Source organism: Cryptomeria japonica, chromosome 9 (assembly GCF_030272615.1).
Source record: "Cryptomeria japonica chromosome 9, Sugi_1.0, whole genome shotgun sequence".
In the NCBI taxonomy this organism is placed as follows: domain Eukaryota; kingdom Viridiplantae; phylum Streptophyta; class Pinopsida; order Cupressales; family Cupressaceae; genus Cryptomeria; species Cryptomeria japonica.
This window is the reverse complement of record NC_081413.1, coordinates 124,792,155-124,817,304: the sequence shown is the minus strand read 5'-3', so window position 1 is coordinate 124,817,304 and position 25,150 is coordinate 124,792,155. Positions and strand designations below refer to the sequence as shown.

The 25,150-nt window shown below is 40.2% G+C and overlaps 1 protein-coding gene across 1 annotated transcript in view; it reads left to right on the top strand.

The window, feature by feature from the left end:
• Window positions 1–3,317: 3,317 nt before the first annotated feature.
• The window catches only part of LOC131047066 (uncharacterized), a 58,170-nt gene continuing 36,337 nt past the window's right edge, over window positions 3,318–25,150 (top strand). The window contains exon 1 of the mRNA XM_057980888.1: window positions 3,318–3,823. Within this exon, the coding sequence (XP_057836871.1) occupies window positions 3,479–3,823 (345 nt within the window). The 5' untranslated portion in view covers window positions 3,318–3,478. The remainder of the gene's footprint in view (window positions 3,824–25,150) is intronic.

Below are 25,150 nucleotides of genomic sequence, written 5' to 3'. Positions count from 1 at the left end.
AGTTTGCAGCTCGAAAGTGAAGGGTGGTGCTGGGCTTAGGAATTGGCAAATCACGAACGAGGCTTTGGGAGCTAAACTCTCTTGGAGCATTTATGCTAACCCAAATCAATTATGGGTTAAGGTTATGAGGGCCAAATATCTCGACTCAATGGAGAACCGCATAATATTCACAATCAAAAACCCTCCCAGGGGATCTGCAATTTGGAACTTCATAGTGAGTAGCAGGAAAGTTCTTACAAAACATCTTTCATGGCATATTGGTAACAGAAAATCAGCTAAATTTTGGGATGACTCTTGGGCGGCGTACCCAATTATAAAACACATGGCTGATTTTTTTGAAACAAAATTACATCTATGCAGGATCTGGGGTGACAAGGTCAGTGATTATTTGGTGACCAAACAAAGTCACCTGGGAGAAGTATGGTGTTAGAAAGACCTCTCAGACATAAGTCTATCAGATCAACAACAAGTGCTGCTAAATCAAGTTTTGGATCAGAGAAAGATTTACCTCACAAAAGGTCAGGACAGAGTAATTTGGTGTGGTTCTAAAGATGGGAACTACTCGGTTAAATTGGGCTATAGGCTTCTGAAAGGCATGGTGGGGGACAACATAACAACTAATGATTTAATTTGGCATAAGCATTGTTTACCCAAAGCAGGGGCGTTTGCATGGATGGCTCTAAAAGGGATAATTCTTACAGGTGAGAGTTGGAAAAGGCTTGGTTTGGTAGGACCGACCAAGTGCTTAATGTGTGGGGAAACTGAAGAGGATCTTGATCACCTTCTGTTACAATGCAAGATAGCACATAAATGCTGGTATATGGCGAAAGGCAAATTGTAGTGGCAAAGCCCATTGCCAAATTCACTCAAAGATGTGTTTGATAGTTGGCCAAGACAAAACAAGAAATCAACTTTCTCAAGCATATGGAACATATGCCCATCACTTTGTGATATGGGAAATCTGGAAGGAAAGAAATCATAGGATCTTCCAAGACAAGGCTGCGGATGTTAGGAGGTTGTGTAGTAGGCTTTATCAGGCAGTTGACAAAACTCTAGGGGCTGCAGCTTCTCAGATGGATTCTACGAAACACCCATTCACCATAGAGGATATAAAAATACAAAAAGCATGGCCTAATGTCAAAATAAGACATGGGGCTTGGCCTCCTAGGCTGATGAGTAAGAAATGTAACTCACCTACAAAATGGATTCCACCTTAGAAGGGGTGGATCAAAGCCAATTTTGAAGGGGCAACTCAACGTGGAGGGGGCCTGTCAGGGGTGGGAGTGGTTTTTTGAGATCACAGTGGCGACTTTGTAAAATTGGGAGCTCAACGTATCAAACATGGCACCAACAATGAGGCAAAAGCTTATGCAGCTTGGCTGGCAACTCGATGTGCTCAAAATATGGGGATTAAAAAACTACATCTGGAAGGGGACTCATTGATCATAATCCAGACCATAAAAAATGGTCAAATTAAAGCATGGTACTTGCAAAATTTTATCTCACTAATTTTAGAGGATTTGAATCACTTTGAAGAAGTCATTGTTAGCCACATTAGAGGGGAGGGTAATACAGAAGCAGACAAATTGTCTAAATGGGCTCTGTCCTTTAATCAGATTGAGGATACTTTTTTTGAAGATTTTGACAGCAAGTTGGATTTAGAATAAAATTGGCTATAATTCGAAATCTAAATGTTGACAAGACAATGTCATCTCATGCTTATAGACAACATAAGATAATCTTTGTTTCTAGAGTACATATGTGATTTGTGTGAATCACAATTTGATGGTCATTATTTCTTGCTTTGTAATGATTGGCAGTTTAAGTGTGTTACTCCTCGACTTTTTTATTTTGGTGTGCATGAATGATGGCAACGGTGGCAATGATGTGAATTTTAACGTGTGGTTCCTTACAACAAGCTCCCGATTATAATGTTTCCATCTATGGGAGCGGGTGATATCGTGATATTCATAGCGTCAAGTATTAACTATCAAGAGCCGTGACAGTAATGTGATTGATTACTCGCACGAACCGACTTTCTTTTTAAAGAAGCCAAACTTGATGCATTTCATCATTCTCTTGTTAGCTGTCTTGTGTGTTTTTTAATGTGCAGGTGTTGTTTGGCGAGAGGATGGAGGCCACGGTCACCTTCCAAACGAAGAAGCAACATAAAGCGCTATATGGGCCAGTGGAAAATCGAAGACTCAAACTATTGCTCAAATGCCCATCAGAGGAGGTGATAAGTGCGGTGCAGGGGACGCTGGGCTTCTTCTTCCAGCAAGCTACTCATCGGTGGAAATGCAATGTGGATATAGCTGTTATGATTTTGGCTTGGGGCCTGGAATTAGGGTTTGTCGAGGAGGATATTTGTTGGGTCATGAACTCTCTTTTTGAGCAAGAGCTAATATCTGGAATGGATTCCATTCTTGAATGGACAGACTCGGGATATGGTTTTGATTATGGCGAGTGCTTCGAGAGTCAAATCGCAGTGGAAGAGTTGGGGTTTGTTCCTTTTGTGCGATGGCCGAATATGGTAAACCAAAGACTATTTAAGTCATATCAGGGCGGAATGGAATTCGTTAATGGAAGCTATCAGAACATATCAGCATGCGCAGGAGAGGCAGAGGCCATGGTTTTTGAGTTTCATTCCGAGGAAACGACGAAGTGCAAGACAAAGACCAGCTCAGGTTTGATGTTTGAGCGTGTAAGGTTTTTTCTCCTCCGACTTGAATAGGAGAGATTTTACCTGCAAGTTTTTGTGTTTCTAACTCGGTCTCAAATGCAGCTTCCAGTCCTTCATGGTGTGAATCGTTAAATGTCGATATGAATATACTATTTTAGCAAGACAATTCAGTAGTTTAGGATGGTAAGCCATGGTTTTTTGCGGCCCAAGCCCTTTCAAGGGTTTAAGATATAGTCCCTTTTTACAGTATCTTTGTAATGTATAGGGGTAGGCATATCTCTTTAAAGTATGCATGTAATACTCTGGCTTAAGATAGGCCCCTTTTGTATTGTAATCTTATATTTTCATATATTAATACAAAAAATCTATATTATCGACCAAAAAAAAAAAAAGCTTAAGAAGATAAATTAGAGTGTGATCGGAAATGTTGATGCTAAAATATCTTACACAATCAAATCCAGAAACAATGACATCAGTCATCATATTACAATCTACTTATTCAAATAAAACATAGATACATATATCTATATAATCCATTTTTTTTAATTTCTTTATCCATATAATTTTTCTCTTTTCATTTCAAGAATGAAAAAAATCTAAAATTTCCCTAAATTAATTCCACATCCAATATCTACTTCGTGAGCAAAGAGTAGCCCAGTAAAGCGATGACAAATCTAACCACATCTGCCAGGAAATCGTCTGGCCTTCCACAAAAATCCCATCAAAACAGATATTTTTTTGGTGGCCAAACGTAATGAGATAGTGTGAGCAAGCAAAATCAGAAATTCGCTGGGCATGGCGAAATTGAACTGTCTGTTATGGGAAAGAGCATGCTGTCTAGGTGGAAGTGGACAACATAATAACCCCAAAATATGGGCCTGCAGGAAATTGAACCAGGTACCCACAGGCCAAAATCATCGTTCAAATCTCCTAAAACTTACGGTGGTTGCAGCGACCGAGGGCTCTGCCAAATCGAAAGAGACGGCAGACGAAAAAATCCCGTCGTGGGCGAGGCCCGATTCAGGCGAAACTCCCCCCTGGGCTCGCAATGAATTTCAGAAGGACAATGAAGCCGAGAAGCCATTTCAGATTCCCTTTTATGTCTACTTGCTTTCCTCTGCCATTGTCGCCATTGCCGCGGTAATGTAATGTAATACTCTCTCTTGAGATAACTTCCACCATTTTAAAAACAAACAAAAACTTTTAGCTACCAATTTGTTGATTATATATTCCGCTCCTTTTTAAAACCCTGCACTGAAATTTTTGGGCTTTTTCTATTCTTTACGTATGGGATGTTCATCATTGCATTTGACTGGAGCTTTAAATTGGGTGTACAATCTGGTCTGAAGGTATATGAAGGTAAATTCATTTATCAGCTATAGTAAGCCAGCCCCTAATTTGGTGTATGAGAAGCCCACAAGGGGATTGCCTTCTATTTGCCTTGTAAATAATTTGTACTCTTAGGAATAGTAGCATTCCTATTTCAAGATATTTAAGTTCGAAGTTTAAATGGAATTCAACGATATGTATCTAACTATATGATATTAAAATGTATTTAAGTGGATGAAGATGGTCACTTGTGATACACATCTCTTTAATTAGTTATATTGGATTATGTGGATAACCTCTATAATTTTTTGATGAATAGTTGCGCCTGTTTCTATTGATATTTAAAAATACATATATTTATAAAAAAATATTGGGTGGATACAAGATCACACCCTAGAGAGAAATAACAACATAATTAGCTGCATGGCAGCATGAGCAACACTAGTAGGGGGAGGCGGAGGATCCCGGTCATCCGGTTTACCCCATATGTCAGCGAGGCCAAGGGTGACATCAGGAATGAACCACCCCTCACCAACTTTATCTTCTTCAATTTGCTTATCTTTGTCTTCATTCTGTTATGGAGAAATCGCCAAGGACAACCGAGGGAACCACTTAGAAGAATTAGGTGCCGACCAATCACCACCACTAGTAGTTGACAGCCTCACTTGCACCTCCCAAAGGCCACCCAAAAGTGGCACCCGCTGGAGGAGGCAAGGCAGAGCAGTGTGTAGCTGAGCTGCTTCTATTGCCAGAGCAGCAACAAGGAGCCTGGGATTTGGGAGATCGAGAGTGCTGAGCAAAGAAACTTCAGCCTTGATAGTGGTCGCAAGGTAGATAACGACCATGAGAGGCAGAATTGTTTGGGGGCACCTTGGCAATAGTACATGGGGCATTGCCCCAATGATCAAGTAGCTTCTGAAGGTGAGCCTCCTCCAAGGCCACTTTGTTGGCCTGAACTTGAATTTGTAACAGAACATTAGAGCAAATGGTAGCTTTAGCAAAAAGCAAAACATTTGTATCAATAGATTAGTGAGCAGAAATTGCAGAATTTCTATTTTTCCACAACGAAAATAGAATCTCCACCCTGAAAGCATGCCAAATTTGAGTGGACTTGAAAGGGATGCGAGGCCAATCCCTCAAAAGGGCCATATGCTAGGAGAAAGGCTTTTGTCGAAAGGGGTGCGAAAAATCATGAATCAAATTCCAAAGGTGCTGGGCATGATGACAAATCAGAAGAGATGTTTAAATGACTCCGGTTGCCCACAAAATGGGCAATGGGGGTTTTGAATGCCCATGTGTCGGAGACGAGACCCCACAAGCAAGCCTTGGAAAAGAACACACTAGGCAAAGTGGGTGAGCTTAGGCTCAATGATCGTTGACCAGATATTATGAAGTTTGCATTGCCAAACGACAAAGGTGACTTCAAGTGCCATTGTAAATTCAAAGCAAGCACCATGGGAAGGTGCAGAGAAAGCCAACGATAACCCAAATGTGGCCTGTAATTACAAAAAACAGTATTGGGGGTCAAATGCCAATCTTTCCACTAGGGTTTGGTAGAATAAACACTAATTTTATGAATCATATCCACTGGTAAAGTTGACATAACCACATCAAATGTCTCTCGATCTGGTTAAAGTTGTTACTGAATCCGTAGGTCCTTCTAGAAATGGAGGTTCATAGTGGATCTAGAGAATAAATCTCAAGGGGTGCAAATACCTTGTGAAACTGCAAGGCAACCTAGCCACAAGGAGCCCTTGGAATTGAATAAGCGGAGACCACCAAAGGTTGTGCTATTTGAAGGAGAGTCCTTCTTTGAAACTAGAACCGATCCAAAAAAGCCAAGGCTTAACGACTTCCCAAGCCCGCCAAATGCTTTTGACAACAAAGGTGCCCTTGATCTGTATTGCTTCTTTCATAAGTAGAATGGTTTGAAAACCAATTCCCTTCCAAGTAGGCCGATTGGTCAGAAAACCAAAAGAAATGCAATGCATGAGAAGAATTTTCTAGGCTTCATTGCTAGAAATGGCTCACACAATTCATTTAACATAAAGAGCCAACCCTTGCCGCTAGGTCGAAAGGAGCCCAAGACCTCCAAAATCCTGTGGGAGACAACAAAATTACCAAGCCATGTGGTGGAAACCTTTATGGTCTTTAGAAAAGGCCTAAAGAAAATCATGGAGAAGTTTCTCAAGCTTTAGATATGAAGCCTTATAAGGAGCCCAATAGGAGGAATAGTAAACATGGGTGGCCGCAAGAATTTTGGAGCATACCTGGAATTTACCAGCCAACAAAAGCAGCTTGGTGATCCAATAGGAGAGTTTTTTCTCAATTCTTGTGAGGAACATGCTCCAAAGATCAATCAAAGAAACTTGAAAGGTGAAGGGAATGCCCAAAAATCTGAATATCTCCCCATGATCAATCCACTTCCAGCCGTAGCTGAGAAGCCAAGCAGTGTAGGAAGAATGTATTAATGGTAGCATTGGGTCTTATGCTACTGAATTGCCAAGCTAGAAGCTAGGCAAAAGGTGTCGAGGCACTTGAGAGCTTCTTTGATATTTTTCTCCTCTTCAAGAAGAGTGAGAAACAAATCATCTGCAAAGTGGCCATTAACAAGTTGATTAGATGACTTAGGGAGGGCAATTCCTCTAACCCTCCTGAAGGAGATAAAGGCCAATAAATATCCAAACCCTTCAGCAACAAGCACATACAAATACGGGACAATGGGGCATCCCTACCAGATGGAATGGTGAAGGCCAAAAGCCCGAGACAGGTGATTATTAATGGTCTTGCATGTAGAGGCATCTACAAACAACATTTTGATCGATTGAATGAAGTTGGGGCCAAATCCTAAAGCGCCAAGCATTGCAAGAATAAAAGGACACTCAATGTGGTCGTAAGCTTTGGCAAAATCAATTTAAAAAAAAATGGCTTGTTCTTTAGAGCACCTGGCCCATTCCATTCCTTTCCAGACAACAAGGATGTTATCTAGGATGAACTTGGACTTGCTAAAACCAATTTGTTTAGGGTGAACAATTTGAGGAAGCATGTGGTGGATCTTTAGAGCCAAAGCCTTGGTGATAATCTTGTAGGAGAGATTGACCAACGTGATCGACCAACAATTACATGTCTTCAAGGTCTCCTAGTTTAAGTATGAACTTAATGTTTCCTTTATTTATCAACTTGTGTAAGGATTGGTTATGAAAAGCCTAAAGATAAACCTAATGAAGATTGGAATCCACACAAGGACAAAAAGATTTGTAAAGTTTGTAGGGGAATCCATCAGACTTTGGCGCTTTGTCATCAGCCATAGATTTGACAGCGTCCTTCGTGCAATCACTCCTCCCTAGGAGTCAAGAAATATCAAGGAAGTCCAAGAAGTGCTCTTTGAGCTCCCTGATATTCTCCAAGCTTTTGTTCAGTAGGAGGAGGTCTTCATTGCTTAGGACTCTTCCACTGCATGAGAGCATGCTCTTCAAGATTGCCTCCAGGTTTTTTCATGGAGGCTCTCTGAAGCTCAAAAGTCCTTTTGTGATAACCTCTATAATTAATTATATGAGATGATGAGTAGGGTTTCATTGGGATTATGGTACCCCTCCATTATGTTGAGGTGAATATCATTGTAAGAATATGTGATGATTATGATATTATGTTTGGGTTCTTTTGGAGATATAGGGTCGAGTGGCTTTTTCTATAATGAGTATTTTACGGTTTCACCATATCTCAAGGGTTTATTCTATTTTTGCATATATTGGATGTTGGGGAATCTTGGCCATCAAACATTTCTTGTGTTGCATGAGATGTATATTTTCTTATTACAATTATTATGTGTGGATCTTTCAAGTGGCATTAGAGTTACAACTTGGGCAAAAGTGAGGACAAAACCCTAATTTTTGAATATTTGCTTATATTTTTCAAGCAGTTACAATTCTTTTTTTGGTAATTTTTCATTGAAGTTCGAAAATCATCTAAGCTACAACTCAAAAATAAAGTTTATATCATCAACATTAAGTGAGTTATTGCAATTATATGATTTTTTAATAAATTTTCTATGCCACAAAGCAATAATTTTTTTTAGATATATTTTTTACGTTTTAAGAAAGCTCATCAAATTTAGTAGAGATTTGTTATTTGCATTTTTTTTAAGGTCAATAAAAAACAAAATAATGCAATCAAAATTAGGTAAGGTAAAAATTTAGAAACCCTAGTCTCAATGGGGATTCCTAATTTCGATGGAAGTGGATATGCATTGGAATAGTGGAAGAAATATAAAAGATTTCATAACTAATTTATAATATGGACATTAGGTTTTTATTTATTCTCAGTAGGTAAAGCTAAGAGTTTGTATGAGCCATTGTGAAATGACATTTCTTTATTGGACAAACTAGAACAATTTTTATTGGTAATGAGGATATGTACAACAAGAAAAAAGAAGAAGATCAAGGACTAGAACAAGAAGATGAAGAATTGGATGACAAAGAAGAAAAAAAGAGAGGAAGGAAAAGAGGATATGAAGGATATAGGTGCACACACTTTAGCTTTAAGGAAGGAAGATTCAATCCTTTGATTTTGTGGATGCATTCAAATGGAGAAGGTTATTACTTTATAAACCCTAGCATGATCAACATGGAATTAGTCAAGAAACTACATGTACAAGCGAAGTACAACAATACTAGTTAATAGTGGGTAAGGATATTCAAAAATTTGAAAATTTGAAGCTCTTTCTATATAAACATGTTTGGCATGTAAAATTTTATGTTCTGGATATGGATGGATTGGGTATCTGTGATGTCCCCTTCTAGCTAGACATCAGATAGTCAGCAGGATTAGCCTATCAGTTGACCCTCGTAGGCTAATGGGGTTGGATAGAGGGTCCTTTGAGGCAAAGACCAAGTCAGTGAATGGGTTATTCTTCTTCTCCGGAGTTCAGTAGATTCACTTTTGGCATTGGTATGGGTTTCAGAGCTCAATTCCTCATAATTACTATTTATAGTAAGTCATGGGATGCTTGAGAGGGACCCTTACTATTTTTAGTAAGGCAATCAGATGTGCAGTGGATGCAGTTATTGACCCCCCGGTTCAGACGGGATTGAAAATTAATGAAAATTAAAGCAGTTATTAATTCTTAAATGGCCTTAATGATATTAATTATTAAAAAAGAGATATTAATTAGTCATAACTTAATGTTATAACTTGACAGTCTAGTCATCATTAAAAGGGGGCCAAATGTTTAGTTAATTGAAGGCACCAAAACCCAAGGTGGAGAAGTAATAATTATTAAAGTGAAATGTTATAACATTTTAATGAGCATTTAATGTACTTTTTGAGGAAAATCGAACTCTTCTTGGAGAGTTAAATACTTTGCCTTGGGAATTGAACAATTTATTCTATTGTGCATCTTTCAATGAATTTTCTTTGCAAGAAGAAGCCAAGGGTTTCTATCTTCAGGCAGGCATTGGAGATCGAGAATTCTTCAGTGTCGCAGCCATTCTGAGGTGGTGAAATATCTACTGAAAGTGGCCTTCAGGAGGACTTCATTCAGAGGTTCTATTTGAGCTAATTGTAAAAAAAACCAAGGGGTTTCAGGCAAATTTGAAGAAGTTTAATGTTCAGATTGGAGAGCCGAGCTAGAGCGGCTATTTGCATATTACTAGTGATATCCTTCTGGCTTTGCAGCTGTTGTCATTCAGGCCGTACTTCCCTGTGTGCTGTGCATGCTAGGGTTAGTATGATTTTGAGAAAAGAAGCAATTAAAAATCTGAAAGTTGAAATATAAGTTCGTTGGGCATCAAGGAAGAAGGGTGCTATAGTCTTGGAGGTCTATGACAGCTTGTTTAGGAGGATCGAACTAATCTCAGCTTTCTGGTCCAGTCTATTAGGTTCATCCTTAGCATTGTGATTGCTTTTTAAGACAATTTCCTTAGTAGGAGTTTCAGAATTGCTTTGGCAATCTTAGTAATGTAATTTCAGTTTTATGAAAGCATTCAAATTGAGTTTTATAGTTCCAGTATTGTGCGATTTTTCCTTTGCATTTAATATTCAATCCAAAATAAAAAAAAGCATATAATCTCCAAAACCAAAAAAAATGCAAAAACAAACAAAATAATCAGTCTTCAGCAGTTGGAGGAACTTGGGATCCTCACAGTGGTATCAGAGCGGTTTCCTGCCATCCTTTGGGTTTGAATCAGATTGTTAATGCAACCAAGTGACAGGGAAAGAAGGTATTATCAGAGGGAAGCTCGAAAAACTTGGCAACCACTGCAGGTACTTGAAGGGAAAACAGTGTCAGGATTAATTGGGACTCATCAGGAGTCATCTTCTAGGGGATATTGAACAGGTTGCAGGTATGGGTGACAGAAGAGAGAATAGTCCACCACGAGATGAAGCCAGAGAAGTGAGGGAAACCATGAGAGGGTTACAAGATGGACAACAACGTATAGTAGATACATTGCAGCAGCTCACCGCAACCATACAACAGTTGGCTAATCCTAGAAGACAAAATCATGAGTAGGAGGATAATAGGAGTGCGGTTGGGACTCCTAGAGCTCATAGGATGCCTACACACACCATTGATTGGCCTATTGCGACCCACTTTCTTGAGGAATGAACTAGAAGGAGGTGTTGGGGAAGATGATGATGCTATATTTGCTGATAATGTCATGGCAGTGCACGATAAGTGGGGTTCACTTCCCCCAGATGTAAGGGTACACATGAATTTTGACCGGTTTATGAGCCAGAGGAGAGAGCATCAGAGGGCAAGGCAAGACAGGAGACCAAGAAATCAGAACAAGGATTTGAAATATGCTACCAGTAAACTTACCCTATCACTGTTTGATGGAAGTGGGAAGGTCACAACACGGTCATGGATACATAAGTTGGACACTTCAACTTACAACCTATGACATAGGGGGATGCGATTAAAATTGCTACCTTGCATTTAGATGGAGTGGCTCATGATTGGTGGCATAATGGAATGGTTACCTTGGAGCATAACCTTATCACTTCATATCGGGAGTTTGCTGATCGGTTGGTTGATCGTTTTGATAAGAAGGATCCAAAGTCTTATTTCAGAGAACTTGCTCAGCTAAAACAAGTGGGGAGTTTGGAGAGTTATATTGGAGATTTTTAGAGGCTATCAGTTATGATTTCCAATTTTTTTGAGCAGAGATTAGTAGTGCTGTTCGTTGAGGGTCTATTGGAACCCTTGAGAGGATGGGTAAAGGATTTTGATCCACCATCACCGCAGGAAGCGATGAAGAAGGCTAGAAGCATGGAACTTGCAGCCCCGCAAAGCAAGTTCTCATCAAAGGGATCCTCTTCATCCAGGGACAGCAAGTTCTTTCCTAAGAAGAAAGGAAAATCAGATTTTAAGGGGGATCAAAAAGGGAAATCAGCAACACCATTTGACAGAGGAACCCTCAATGATTTGCGTAAGAAAAAGTTGTGTTTCTATTGCAAGGGCCCCTATGATGCAAACCATGACTGTCCTTTGAGGCCTAAGGGCAAGGCTAACCAAGTCATGGGGGCATTTTATGAGGATTCCTAATCTGAAAATTCAAACCAGCAAACTGATCACGAGGAATCCAAGCCATAAAGGTTTGAAGATGAGACTGAAAAGTTAGAAAAAATAGGTGTGTATGAAGAGGAAGTAAAATTACAGGAGGCACATCTCACTAGTGTTCAGCAGGAAGGTTCATTCAGGATGCGTGGGGTGTTAGCTGGACAAAGGGTTATAACCTTGTTCGATACAGGTTCCACGCATGATTTTATTGACGCTAGATTGGATGAGAGGCGTGGGATTCAAACTGAAGAATTTGAAGGTATAAGGGTAAGAGTAGCAGATGGTTACACTTTTAAGTGTGATAGAATGATTTCGGGACTCCCTTTGTGTGTGAATAATTATGAATTTAAGGCAGATTTTTATGTTGCAACTATGGGTGACACTGATGTGGTTTTGGGAATGAGATGGCTTCATGACTTAGGAGAGTTTACTCTTAATCTTCGAGAGATGGAGATGAAATTTAAAATAGATGGGAAGACACGTGTTGAAATCCATTAGAGACAACAGTTTCAGGATGATATCATTCAAGAGGATGGAGAGACTTATGCGCCATGACATGGTTGAGTGGGCAATAGAGTGTATGTTGATGCCGTCATAGGAGGGACAACAAAAACCAGTTTATCATCTAGATATACAGGAGTTGAGAATTGAGCATGCTTAGGTGTTCAATGAGTTACCGCTAGGTAGACCTCCAGACAGAGGGATTAAGCACATCATTGAATTGGAGGAGGGTGCAAAACCCGTGATGATTACTCCCTACAGACACCCAAAGCGGCTGAAAGATGAAATTGGAAAGACAATTAAGGAGTTGCTTGCTATGGGGCACATCAGGCCTAGCAAATCTCCTTTTGCCTCTTCGGTGGTTTTAGTGAAGAAAAAGGATGGTACCCTTCGGATGTGCATTGATTACAAGGTCCCAAATAAGAGCACAATTAAGAATAGATATCCCATCCCACGGATTGACAAGTTGATTGATGAGCTACATGGAGCTTGCTTCTTTTCGAAGATAGATTTGAGATCAAGATATCATCAGATTAGAGTCAGAGAGCAAGACATTGAGAAGACAACATTCAAGTGCCATTGTGGCCATTTCGAGTTCGTGGTTATGCCATTTGGGCTAACCAATGCTCTTGCTACATTTTAGGCTACTATGAATAGGGTATTTCAGCCTCCATTGAGGAAATTTGTACTTGTTTTCTTTGATGATATCTTGGTGTACATCAAAACATGGGAGGAGCACCTTGGCCATTTGGATACAGTGTTAGGAATTCCTGATAGGGAATCCTTGTATGCAAAAGAATCCAAATGTGACTTGGGTATGGCGAAGTTACTGTATTTAGGCCACATTATCAGTGCAGAGGGTGTGCGGATGGATCCTGATAAAACTCGCGCTATTATTGAGTGGCCTACTCTAGAAAATCTCACCCAATTCCGCAGATATTTAGGTTTGTGTGGCTTCTACCGCAGATTTGTTAGTGGATATTCATGGCATGCAACACCACTTACTGATCTGATGAAGAAAGGGGTGTTTGTTTGTACTCCTGAGGCATAGGAGTGTTTTGAGAAATTCAAACAATTGATGACTACATGTCCAGTTCTCGCATTACTTGATTTCACTAAGCCCTTTGAGCTATAGTGTGATGCCTCAGGTGAGGGCATTGGTGCAGTGCTTATGCAGGATAGGCACCCTATTGCGTTTGAATGTAGGAAGCTTAGAGGACCTGAGAGGAGCTTCAGTATCTATGACAAGGAGATGTTGGCCATCATGCATGCTTTGGCCAAGTTCAGGCAGTACCTTGTTGGCAGCAAATTCAGTATTAAAACTGATCATAACAGCCTGAGACATTTCCTAAGACAGCGAGATCTCAATGATTGTCAACAAAAGTTGGTTAGTAAGCTGTAGTCATATGATTTTGACATTGTTTATGTCAAAGGGACACAAAATGTTGTTGCTGATGCTTTATCTCGCTGCCCACATTTGAGCTCCATGGTTGAGATTTCAGAGTATTGGAGGCATTTGATTATAGCAGAGTATGCCAAAGACACTTGGGCTTCAGGCATAGTTGAGGGTTCAGTTCAGGACAACAGGTATATAGTTGTAAATGATCAAATCATTTACAAGGGAAGAATTTTCTTGACCTCAGGATCAGAGATGAAGAGTAGAGTGTTGAGGACCTTTCGCGATGTGCCTATGGCAGGACATCCTAGATATTTTAAGACTTATAAACAAGTACGAGAACGTTTCACTTGGAAAGGTCTTAAGTTAGATGTTCTGCGATATGTGAGAGAATGCCCTGTCTGTCAGCAGAACAAACAAGAGCATACCTATCTTGCAGGGTTACTTCAGCCACTTCCAATTCTTGATAGGAAGTGGGAATGTTTGTCTATGGATTTCATTACGGGCTTGCCGAAGGCCCAAGGTAGAGATTGCATATATGTCATCGTTGATCGACTCACTAAGTATGGCCATTTGTTTCCGATCACAACTACATACACAACTGCACAGGTAGCAGAGTTGTTCTTTCGTGAGATATTCAGATTACATTGCTTACCTCAGAGCATTGTCAGTGATAGGGATAGTCGGTTCATGAGTCATTTCTAGCAGGAATTATTCAGACTTTGTGGAACCGAGCTTACTTCGAGCACCAGTTACCACCTGCAGACAGATGGTCAGACGAAGATTGTAAATAAATGGGTGGAAGGATACCTCAGGAATTATATAGCTGGACAACAAAAAGCTTGGGTGAAATGGATTTATTTCTACGAGTATTGTTATAACACTACTCACCACATGTTGATTCAGATGACACCATTCATTGCGTTGTACGGATATGAGCCACCCATTTTTATTGACTTACTGCTGAGTGACAATTGAGTGCCTAGTGCTGGGAATTTGCTACTAGAGAATCAGGACATTATGAGAGCCCTTAAAGAGAATATTCAGAAGGCACAAAATTACCAGAAGCAGTATGCAGATCAGAAGAGAGTTGAGCGATCCTTTGAGGTAGGGGATAGGGTGTATCTGATACTACAACCCTATCGCCAGTCCACTCTCAGGATGAGTGTTGCAGAGAAACTAAAGCCATGCTACTATGGTCCCTTCTGGATTGTCAGACAAGCGGGTGAAGTGGCTTATGAGTTAGATTTACCGGCTGACAACAAAGTGCACAATGTTTTCCACGTGTCGCGCCTCAAGAAGGCGTTAGGACGACATGTTGTCCCTTATGCAGTTTTACCACCCTTGGATGATGAGGGGAAGTTGATTTTAGTACCTGAGGCCATCTTGGATGTTAGAGATATACAGTTACAGAGGCGAGTCATCAGGGAATATTTGATTAAGTGGAAGGATTTGCCAGTAGAGGATGCCACCTGGGAGAGTGAGGATATCTTGCAGCATCCGGAGTTGAGATTGCTTGGGGACAAGCAATTTCGGGGAGGGCGGACTGTGATGTCCCCTTCTAGCTAGACATCAAATAGTCAATAGGATTAGCCTATCAGTTGACCCTCGTAGGCTAACGGGGTTGGATAGAGGGTCCTTTTGAGGAAGAGACCAAGTCAGTGAATTGGTTATTCTTCTTCTCTAGAGTTCAGTAGATTCAGTTTTGGAATTGGTATGGGTTTCAAAGCTTAGTTCCTCATAATTACTATTTATAGGAAGTCAGGGGATGCTTGAGAGGGACCCTTACTATTTTAAGGTAGTCAGATGCGTAGTGGATGCAGTTATTGACCCCCTGGTTCAGACGGGATTGAAAAATAATGAAAATTAAAGGAGTTATTAATGTTTAAATGGCCTTAATGATATTAATTATTAAAAAAGAGATATTAATTAGTTATAACTTGAGGGTCTAGCCATCATTAAAAGGGGGCCAAATATTTAATTAATTAAAGGCCTCAAAACCTAAGGTGGAGAAGTAATAATTATTAAAGTGAAATGTTATAACATTTTAATGAGCATTTAATGTGCTTTTGAAGGAAAATCGAACTCTTCTTGGAGAGTTAAATACTTTGCCTTGGGAATTGAACAATTCATTCTATTGTGCATCTTTTCATGAATTTTCTCTGTGAGAAGAAGCCAAGGGTTTCTGTCTTATTGTCTGAAGCCAGCCATTGGAGAGCGAGAATTCTTCAGTGTCGCAGCCATTCTTAGGTGTTGAAATCTCTACTGAAAGTGGCCTTCAGGAGGACTTCATTCAGAGGTTCTATTCGAGCTAATTGTAAAAGAAACCAAGGGGTTTCAGGCAAATTTGAAGAAGTTTAATGTTCAGATTGGAGAGCCGAGTTAGAGCGGCTATTTGCATATTACTGGCGATATCCTTCTAGCTTTGCAGCTGCTGTCATTCAGGCCGTACTTCCCTGTGTGCTGTGCATGCTAGGGTTAGTACGATTTTGGGAAAAGAAGCAATTACAAATCTGAAAGTTGAAATATAAGTTCGCTGGGCATCAAGGAAGAAGGGCGCTATAGTCTTGGAGGTCTATGACAGCATATTTAGGAGGATTGAACTAATCTCAGCTTGCTGCTCCAGTCTATCAAGTTCATCCTTAGCATTGTGATTGCTTTTTAAGACCATTTCCTCAGTAGGAGTTTCAGAATTGCTTTGGCAATCTTGGTAATTTAATTTCAGTTATATGAAAGCATTCAAATTGAGTTTTATAGTTCCAGTATTGTGCAATTTTTCCTTTGCATTTAATATTCAATCCAAAATTAAAAAAAGCATATAATCTCCAAAACCAAAAATATTGCAAAAACAAACAAAATAATCAGTCTTCAGCTGTTGGAGGAACTTGGGATCCTCACAGTATCGCTCTTGGTTATCCTTGTTTAAAATCATTGGGAATAGTAAACATCAATGTGTAAAAGAAGTTCATGAAGCTTTGCTATAGGAGGAAAAAAGTTACATTACAAGATATTACACACGATTAAGTCCAAAGTAAAGTCAGGAAAGAGCAAGCTTGATAATCTATAGAAGATTGTGCTAATGAATGAGAAGAAAAACACAAGGTTAAGATGTAGAGAAAAACAACGAGACAAGCAGTTCTTCTCGCGAGCCAACAAAACTAGTGGCAAAAAAGGTGAAGAATCAGAGAAGGCTCTAGTGATAGCAAAAGGTGTAATATGTAGGCATCCACATCAATGTGAGGGGAAAGAATTATGGAGGCATGATAATATAGAGAATTGACTAGACAATCACTACAGATCTACATAGAATCAAAAGGAACAACTACAACAATCATTGACATCATAGAAGTAATGGCTATTCTTGTCAGAAAAGGCAAACTTACTCTGATAAGGAAAAACTACAACAATCAATAGCCATCACAATAGTATTGGCTATTGATGGTAAAACAAAACGTGAATCAAGAATGGGATCTAGGTACCATCAAGCTAAATCATTGTGAAGATTGATTATCGATGGTTGGATGATTGGTTAAGACATCATATTTATAATAATTTAAGATAGTCATATTATTTGGCTTCTTCTCAAATTTCAAGGATGAAACATGTTGAGGAGGAATGCCATGTTATGCACCTAAGGATATAATATATAGGAGGTGAAAATCATTGTAAGAATATTTTTTGATCATGGTATTGTGTTTGAGATCTTTTGGAGATATAGTGTGGAATGGCTTCTTCCATAAGGAGTAGTGTACGGTGTTACCCTTGTTGGCATTTGTCATTGATGTCCTTGCAGTTAGATATGTACCTGTACGAATCGAATGTTCAGTAACAAATTGTATTTAGTTGGACATTTTCAGTTAATCAAATGTTCTATCAAGAATATATTTGGAAGCAACTCTATATTCTTTGCAGAGATAATTCTTACGTTTTATCAGAGATGTATTTGGAAACAACTTTATGCTATCATACAGCACGTCATAGACAGGTCTCTGACGAAGGTGTTACAACATGGTTTATAGCAACAGAAAATCTTACACTAATATACCCTATAACTGTGTCTATATATATATATGTGATAGCATTCGGTTTTTGTCAATTACTAAACCACCTTAGTAATGGTGTTTTGTGAACATGTGTTTAGTATGGAGTTGAGAATCAAACTAACTACAATGGTTTTGATCTAAGGAAATAAATTATGTTTCTCATTTACGTGTATTACATGTATCGAGTATCAAAGTTCGAACTTGAAGTAGTTGAAAGGTAGTGTAGTATAGTTGAGAAGCAGTTGGAACTTCCTCAACTAAATACTTTGATTCGATATTCTAAGAAAGAGTTATATATGCTTGCTGAGTATTGAGACAGGATGATGAGAGATGAAACGAATATAGGTTCAGTAAAAAGAGAAAAAAAAAACGAAGTTGTTGGGAATGATATATGTCTGAAATATAATATTTGCAGACATTCTACAGACTATTGTCAAAGCGTTGATGCTGAATGAAGAGTGAGATTGGTGGCGGTTTATATGGATATACATTTTATTTGATAGTTTCTGATTTTGATAATTCTCTGTGATATTTTTAATATCAATCAAGAGGTGATTATACATGCTGGAAAAAGTCTTGTTTGCCTGCAGATCTTCTTAATCAGTATTTAGTGCAGGTCTATTGTAGAATTTGAACATCTCCTTATATAGATTTGTATCGATTATACAGTGGCAGAGGCATCTTGATTGTTTTCTGTTTGCAGCATTGCAGAGATTCAGAATTTAGATTGTCTCTGAATGTGTTTTGCAGTGACATAAAGGTTTTTGACTGTTATTCTCAGAAAATATACTCATAAATATACAGAGGCATTTTAAGATGTTTGAATCTCAGTGTTCCACGGATGTTGGGGACAGGGAGATGGGGGGACGCGGAGACGGGCTTCGGGGACGGGGGGACAAAGGGAAAACGTTTCGGGGACGTGTTTCGGGGACGGGGGGACTTGGGCCTGGGAGGGGGAAATGCGTTTCCGTGGAACATTGTGTTTGATCTATAACTCAGTTTTTGTGCTCACAAGTTCCAGATCATTCTATGTAAAAGTGTAATATTTGTCTCCAAACATGAAAGTTAGTGCTATGAACTAGAGTTGGTGCTCTTAGTTAATTGGGTTGGTGCTCAATAGAGAAGGGATTTGGTGATTCGTTGGGTTGGTGCCCTAAAAGGTTGTAAAGCATTTCAATTGTGAGGCCGGATTAGGACAGTAGATCCTCGCGGCATTTCTCACTGTGGTTTTCCCTCATAGGGTTTCCACGTAAAATCTTGTGCTTCGTGTTCTTGTTGTTGCATCTTTCTCAATTTTAGTTGTTGCATTTTAATATCTTTCAGCTTTCAGATTAAAGTTTGGTAAAAGTTTAAAAGTTGCAAAGAAAGATTAAAGCTTTTATACTACTGATTCATCCCAACCCCCCCACTCCCCCCCTCTCAGTAGTACTTCTGTGTTCTACAACCCTACCTCAAGGGTTTATTATATTTTTGCACATATTGGATGTTAGGGCATCTTGGCCCACAAACATATCTTGTGTTTTGTGAGATTTATAGTCTGCATTTTCTTATTATATTTAATACATGTGTATCATTCAATCACAGATTCAAAATCCAAAAAAACAAAAACAACAAATTAAAAATTAAAAATATAAAAAAATGGATATTAATGGTAGAGCTATACTAAAAAAATGGGAAAAGGATGTTGATTATTAAATAACTCATGATCTTTTCTGTCTTTTCCAAAAATTCGAGCAGTCTTGACTTAAAAACCCAATCGAATGTAGCAATAATGTGCTAGTTTGACTTGATATGACCTGAATACTAGTTGCTATTTACTTGTGAGTAATCTTATTCTTTTTTCTTTTTTGCTACTATGTAACCTTATTCTTTTTTCTTTTTTCTTTTTTGCTACCATGTTCCTAAATAGTTGTTATTTTGTGCACGTCACATTGGATTACTATTTATAATTAGGAAAAATTAGTACAAAATATTTAATTAGAGGGTCATGATTTAGTAAGCTCATGGTTTTGAGGTACATGATTTATGTAATACCAACTAGTGATGTCATGCAAGTTTGTCTTATAAAAGCAAGCATATGAGTAGTTGTTGAGGTTGACTTGTTGAACCTTTGGCTTTTTGGCAAAGGTTGGTGTTGTCATTTTATGACACCCTTGGTCCATCAGTGAGAACCGATCAGAGATACGATCCATGGATCATCGCTGCTCTAGTTGATCAAGGAGAAAAGTAGTGGATTTACGAAGTGTGAAGTGTTGTCTTGTCTGGAGGGAATTCCTTTCCTTTGCTTCTCTTTCCTCTTCCCCGGAACTCCGGAACCCCAAGGTTCCAAAATTCCTTTCCTCTGCTTTCTCTTTCCTCTTCCCCAGAACTTCGGAACCTCAAGGTTCCGAAGTTCCTTCCTTAGCCTCTTTTTAGTTCTCCGGAACTCCGGAACCCGAGGTTCCAAAGTTCCTTCCTTGCCTTTTCTCTTCTCCCAGGGTTCCGGAGTTCCTTCGTTAGCTTCTCCTCCTCTTCCTCTGGAATTCCGGAAGCTCGAGGTTCCAAAGTTCCTTCCTTGCCTTCTTCTCTTCTCCGGAACTTCGGAACCCGAAGGTTCAAAAGTTCCTTTCCCTTGCCTTCTTCTCTTCTCCGGAACTCTGAAGTTCCTTTTCTTTGCCTCTTTCTCTCTTCCCTGGAACCTCAAGCCTTCCTTAGTCTTCCCAACTTCCTTCTGGCTTACAACACTTCTAGATGGTGTATCAACACTCAAGGTTTTTAATGCTTCAACAACTCTTGCAACCAGTTTTCTATATAAGGTTGTTAGGCCTCATTGTAAAGGGTTCTCTCTCTGCTGGCTTGAGCTATTCTATGCTCTTTCACTTCTCTTAAATACTTGTATATTTTGCATTTCTGCAACTGTAAGTTTGGCCATTGGCCTTTGAAAGAATGAATTGAAATTATCGTTCTTGCCTTCCTTCACCTTATGCATGCTGTGTATGTTTCCTTACCTTCATCATAGGTGTATATTTTGTGGCTCTTCTTTCATATATGCTGTGTTAATTTATTTCTAAGTGTGACTTGTGGGAAATCTTCTCCCCTTTGACATTTAGCAAATTCTAACCTCCATACATGCATTGGGGTCATTCATGCAACTGAAGTTTGTGCATTTCCTGGGTATTTTGATTGATTCTTTGTGTCATCTCTGTTTGGGGAGAGAAACATTTCTTATCTTGGTGCATCACCTCCTTTCATTTTAAGCATTTCCTTCTTCCCTTATTCTCTGCAAGTTGTTAGGATAGGCTTAGGAGTAAGATTTGAAGTGTCGAGTTGGTTCAACACCTGCACTTGGATTGAGAAGGAAGCTGGCCTTCTCCGGAGATTCAACCCCCTTGCGCAAGGTCCCACACTTCGGGGTTGTTTCCATGTTTCACAAGGTTGTTGAGTTGATAGCTCAGCAAGGGTGCAAGCTTTTGTGATAACAGTTTTTGGCACGCCCGATGGGACTTACTTTTGATGTATATGCTAAGGATTCAATGCTGTTCTTAGTGTCTCAGCCTTTAGAGGCAGTCATCTTTCAAGCACTTGGCGACTTTGTTGACAAGTCCAGTTCTTGTTCATGCCACGTTCCTAACTTTGGAACCTCGAAACCCCCAGGTTCCCAAGTCATCAATTCCGGAACTTCGGAACCCCCAGGTTCCCAAGTCATCAATTCCGGAACTCCGGAACCCCTAGGTTCCAAAGTGCCTAGGTCCTCAACTCTCGAACCCTGAGGTTCCAAAGTCTCTGCTCACAAGTCCGCCCTTGTTCATGACCTGTTACAACTTTGGATTTCATGCCCAGAATTCATACAAGTGCGTCTTCTAGAGGTAGTTTCTAGTTTGAAGAACTCTCATCTTTAGGCTCTAGAAGGCGGAGAGGTAGACCTCCATTGTCACTAGTCAGGGGGGTCAGGGTTGTAAACACTCCATCTCCCAGGTCTCGTTCTACCCCTCTATTTACAAGACCATTACTGTCTAGGGCTCCCACCACTCATATCAATAGACCATTGTTTCACATGGCCAAAAATCAAGTTTTTGTTACCTTCAATGGGGGGAGTCCTCTTATTTTGATTCAATGGAATGATATACCAGTGGCTGCATTAAAGAGTATACCATACTTCATTGGTGAAACATCTACTACCCCCATTGAGCACATTCAAGACATTGCGAACATCTGCTCCGTCCATAATGTCACTCAAGATGATGTTGCTGTCAGACTCTTAGCCACATCTTTGAAAGGAAAAGCTTCGAAGTTGTATAGAGGATTGTGGTCTAGCTCCATTGACAATTGGGATGAATTGGGGGAGAGGTTGTGCAACCATTTCGAAGACAAAAGTGATCATCTATCACTTGTGGAGCAATTGACTACAATTAAGAGGGCGCCTCATGAGTTCATGGGAGATTTCAATTTCAGATTCCATAAGACATGGAATAGAACTCCTGCTTTAGTGAAGCCATCTCCAAATCATGCCTTCTTGTATTATCTTAGAGCTCTCAACAACGATATAGTTGTTATGATACAATCAATGGGTGGAGCCTCTCTATCGGGTGCATATGACATAGCCATAAGGGCAAAAAATTGTTTGATACAGGCTGGGAAGATAGCTCCAAGGCCTCCAATGCCCCTCTTCCCAGAAGCTCCTACTCAACAACCCACCTTGGTCCCTATCCCCATGGCGCCCGCAAGTTAGCTATCCACATCCTCTACATCCTCTAATGAGCTCCATGAGGTCAAGACTCTATTGCAAAGTTTTGGCAATGAGTTGGTGACACTAAAGTGGCAACAAGGCCAGCATAGCAGACCTTATCAAGCACAAAATGAGAACTATCAGCAAGGTAGGCCACCCTTTCCAGGGCAACACCAATGGTGCAACGCCAGGCCTTTGAATAGTGTAAACCCCATAGCTGCAAGCAACTCAAAAGCAATGGTTCCAATGCAAAACAACCTCACCCAAGAGCAAGATTGGTGTCAACCATGCAATCAACCACACAACCAAGGTGCATGCCAAAGTGGAGTGTTTGTCCAAGCTTTAGTGGTGCAAGATGAGCCAACCACCTCTGGCTAGCAACATAACCCAAATCAGCCTAGTGTTGGCACTCAAGCTTACTTGCAAGGAGATTCTACCTTTGTCAATTGGCAGGAGGCAGAATTCTGTAGTATGAACCAAACAAATGGCGAGTCTATGCTACAATATACAAGGTCAAAGAAGAGAGCCATGGAGGCTGCCTCACCTTCAACATCAGCCCAAGCTCCAACGCCCAATATAGCTGTCCAAGATACAAGCCAAAATACCATGCAAGGGAGCAAGAGGCAGTAGGAGGCCCAAGTCGTCCAAAGAGCAAAGGTAGACCTTGTAGCCTTAAAGGGGCCTCTAAAATCAGCTGGTGTTCCTTTCAATATAGTAGATCAGATGAAGAAGGCCAACCTCAATGTCACTATGTGGGAGGCCCTTTCCATCCCATCTCAAAGGGATTTGCTCAAGGAGGCATTGAAGGACATCAACCAGTTAGGTGATGAGGCAGCAGTCAGCAGGAAGGCAATTTCCACTAGTTTGGTACAACCCATGGAGGAGGAAGATTCAAGCAAGATCAGCAAGCCTCCCCCCTTCTATCTCTCTTTAATCATAGGAGATAATTTAGTTCACAATTGCATGATAGATTCAGGAGCTAGTAGCTCAGTCATGCCTAAGAAGGTAGCTGATCTTCTTAGCATAGAATATGAACCTGTGACTAAAGGGGTGGTCCAATTGGATGGCACTTCTATTAAGACAGTGGGGGTTGTTAAAAAATTGAAGTTAACCTTGCATGCATGCCCTGGTTGCACTGTCTTGCAAGACGTATCAATCATCGACCTCCCTGCCTTCTTTGCCATTCGCCTGTCTAGAGACTTCACCACCAAGATAGGTGGATACCTGTCTTCTGATTGGTCCCACATGCTATTTCGAACAAGGTATGGTACCAAGGTTACCATAAGGGCAGAGCCCATTGTGCAAAACCACATTGAGCCCTACACCCCCAACCCTATAAACATGAATTGCACTTTGCATGAAGAGGGGGAGGAGTGTATTGTCCGTGAGCCTGCTACTCTTTTGCAAGAGGTCCTTGATTGTTTGCTGGATGAATGGGCCAATGCTTGTTAGTTTGCTCCATTAGCTGAGACTGAAGAGACTGGGCTTGGCACCTATTGTATCCATGAAGAGGATACTCCTATCCCTAACCTCATCAAGACACAAGGAGATTCAGAGGGGTTATGGAGCATGTTTTTTGATGGTTCAAGAAACAAGAACGGTGCAGGCGCTGGTGTGATGCTTGTTTCTCCTGAGCAAGAGAAATATTTCTTCTCTTTTAGGCTTTAGTTTGGTTGCACCAATAATGTCGCTGAGTATGAAGCCTTGATCCAAGGTCTCCAACTTGCACAAAACAAAAAGATCAAATCCTTGCAAGTATTTGGAGATAGCGAATTGGTTGTTAATCATATCCAAGCTCAAAGTATAACAAAGAACAACCTACTCAAATCATACAAACACAGAGTTTGGGACTTGATTGAAGGATTCGAGGCCTTCAACATCCAGACTATTCCTAGAAGTCAAAACAAGCATGTTGATAGGCTTGCAGCGGTTGGTGCTCAGTTCAACATACCAACGCAAGTTGCAAGCGAGAAGGAACAACACATCAGGCTTGTTGTGAGGCTTGTTGTCCTAGACAATCAGGCAAATTGGCAAGTGTTCGAAAGTGATCAGCAGATTGTTAATTTTTTGCAAAATGAAGCAAAATTTTCTGCTAAAAATCAGTCTAAGCTGCAAGACCAATATGGAGATCAAATCATGTAGCTCAACTCCAACAAGTTGCCTAAAGGTCTAGTTACCTTGGAAGGCATTTTCAACTCGAATGATCAATTGAAGAAGAGGATGAACCTGACTGCAAAGAAGGGTGATTACAAGCTAGTTGTTGTTGCCAAGAGTAGGTCTCAAAACTTGGGCAAGGTATGTTCCTCAATTGAACAAGAGGCCTTTGTTGAGCTTTGTCAAAAATATGATGACATAGTTGCTTGGACCTATGAAGATTTGAAGGGTTTTGACCCTAGCTTAGCCTAGCATACTATAGAGCTAAATCCGGATGCCAAGCCAGTTAAACAAAAGCAAAGGCCAATAAACCCCAAGATTGAGCCACTAATGAGGAAGGAGTTGACCAAGCTCGTAGAAGCCAATATCATCTTCCCTATCAAGCACTCCTCCTGGGTGGCCAACCTTGTCCCTGTAAGGAAGAAGAATGGGGAAACCAGTCTATGTGTAGACTTTAGGGACGTCAATAGAGCCTCCCTCAAGGATCATTATCCCATTACCTCCATGGAGCAGATTCTCCAAAAGGTTAGTGGCTTGGAAAGATTTTCATTCTTGGATGGGTATTCAGGCTACAATCAAATTTTAGTCCAAGAATTAGACCAATACAAGACTGCATTTACTACTAAGTGGGGGACCTATGCTTATTGCAAAACGCCTTTTGGGCTAACCAATGCTGGCGCCGCATTTCAAAGAGCAATGGACATGGCTTTCAGGTGTGTATTAGCAAAGTTTGTGCTTATATACCTTGACAACATAACTGTTTATTCAAAGCATGCAGTTG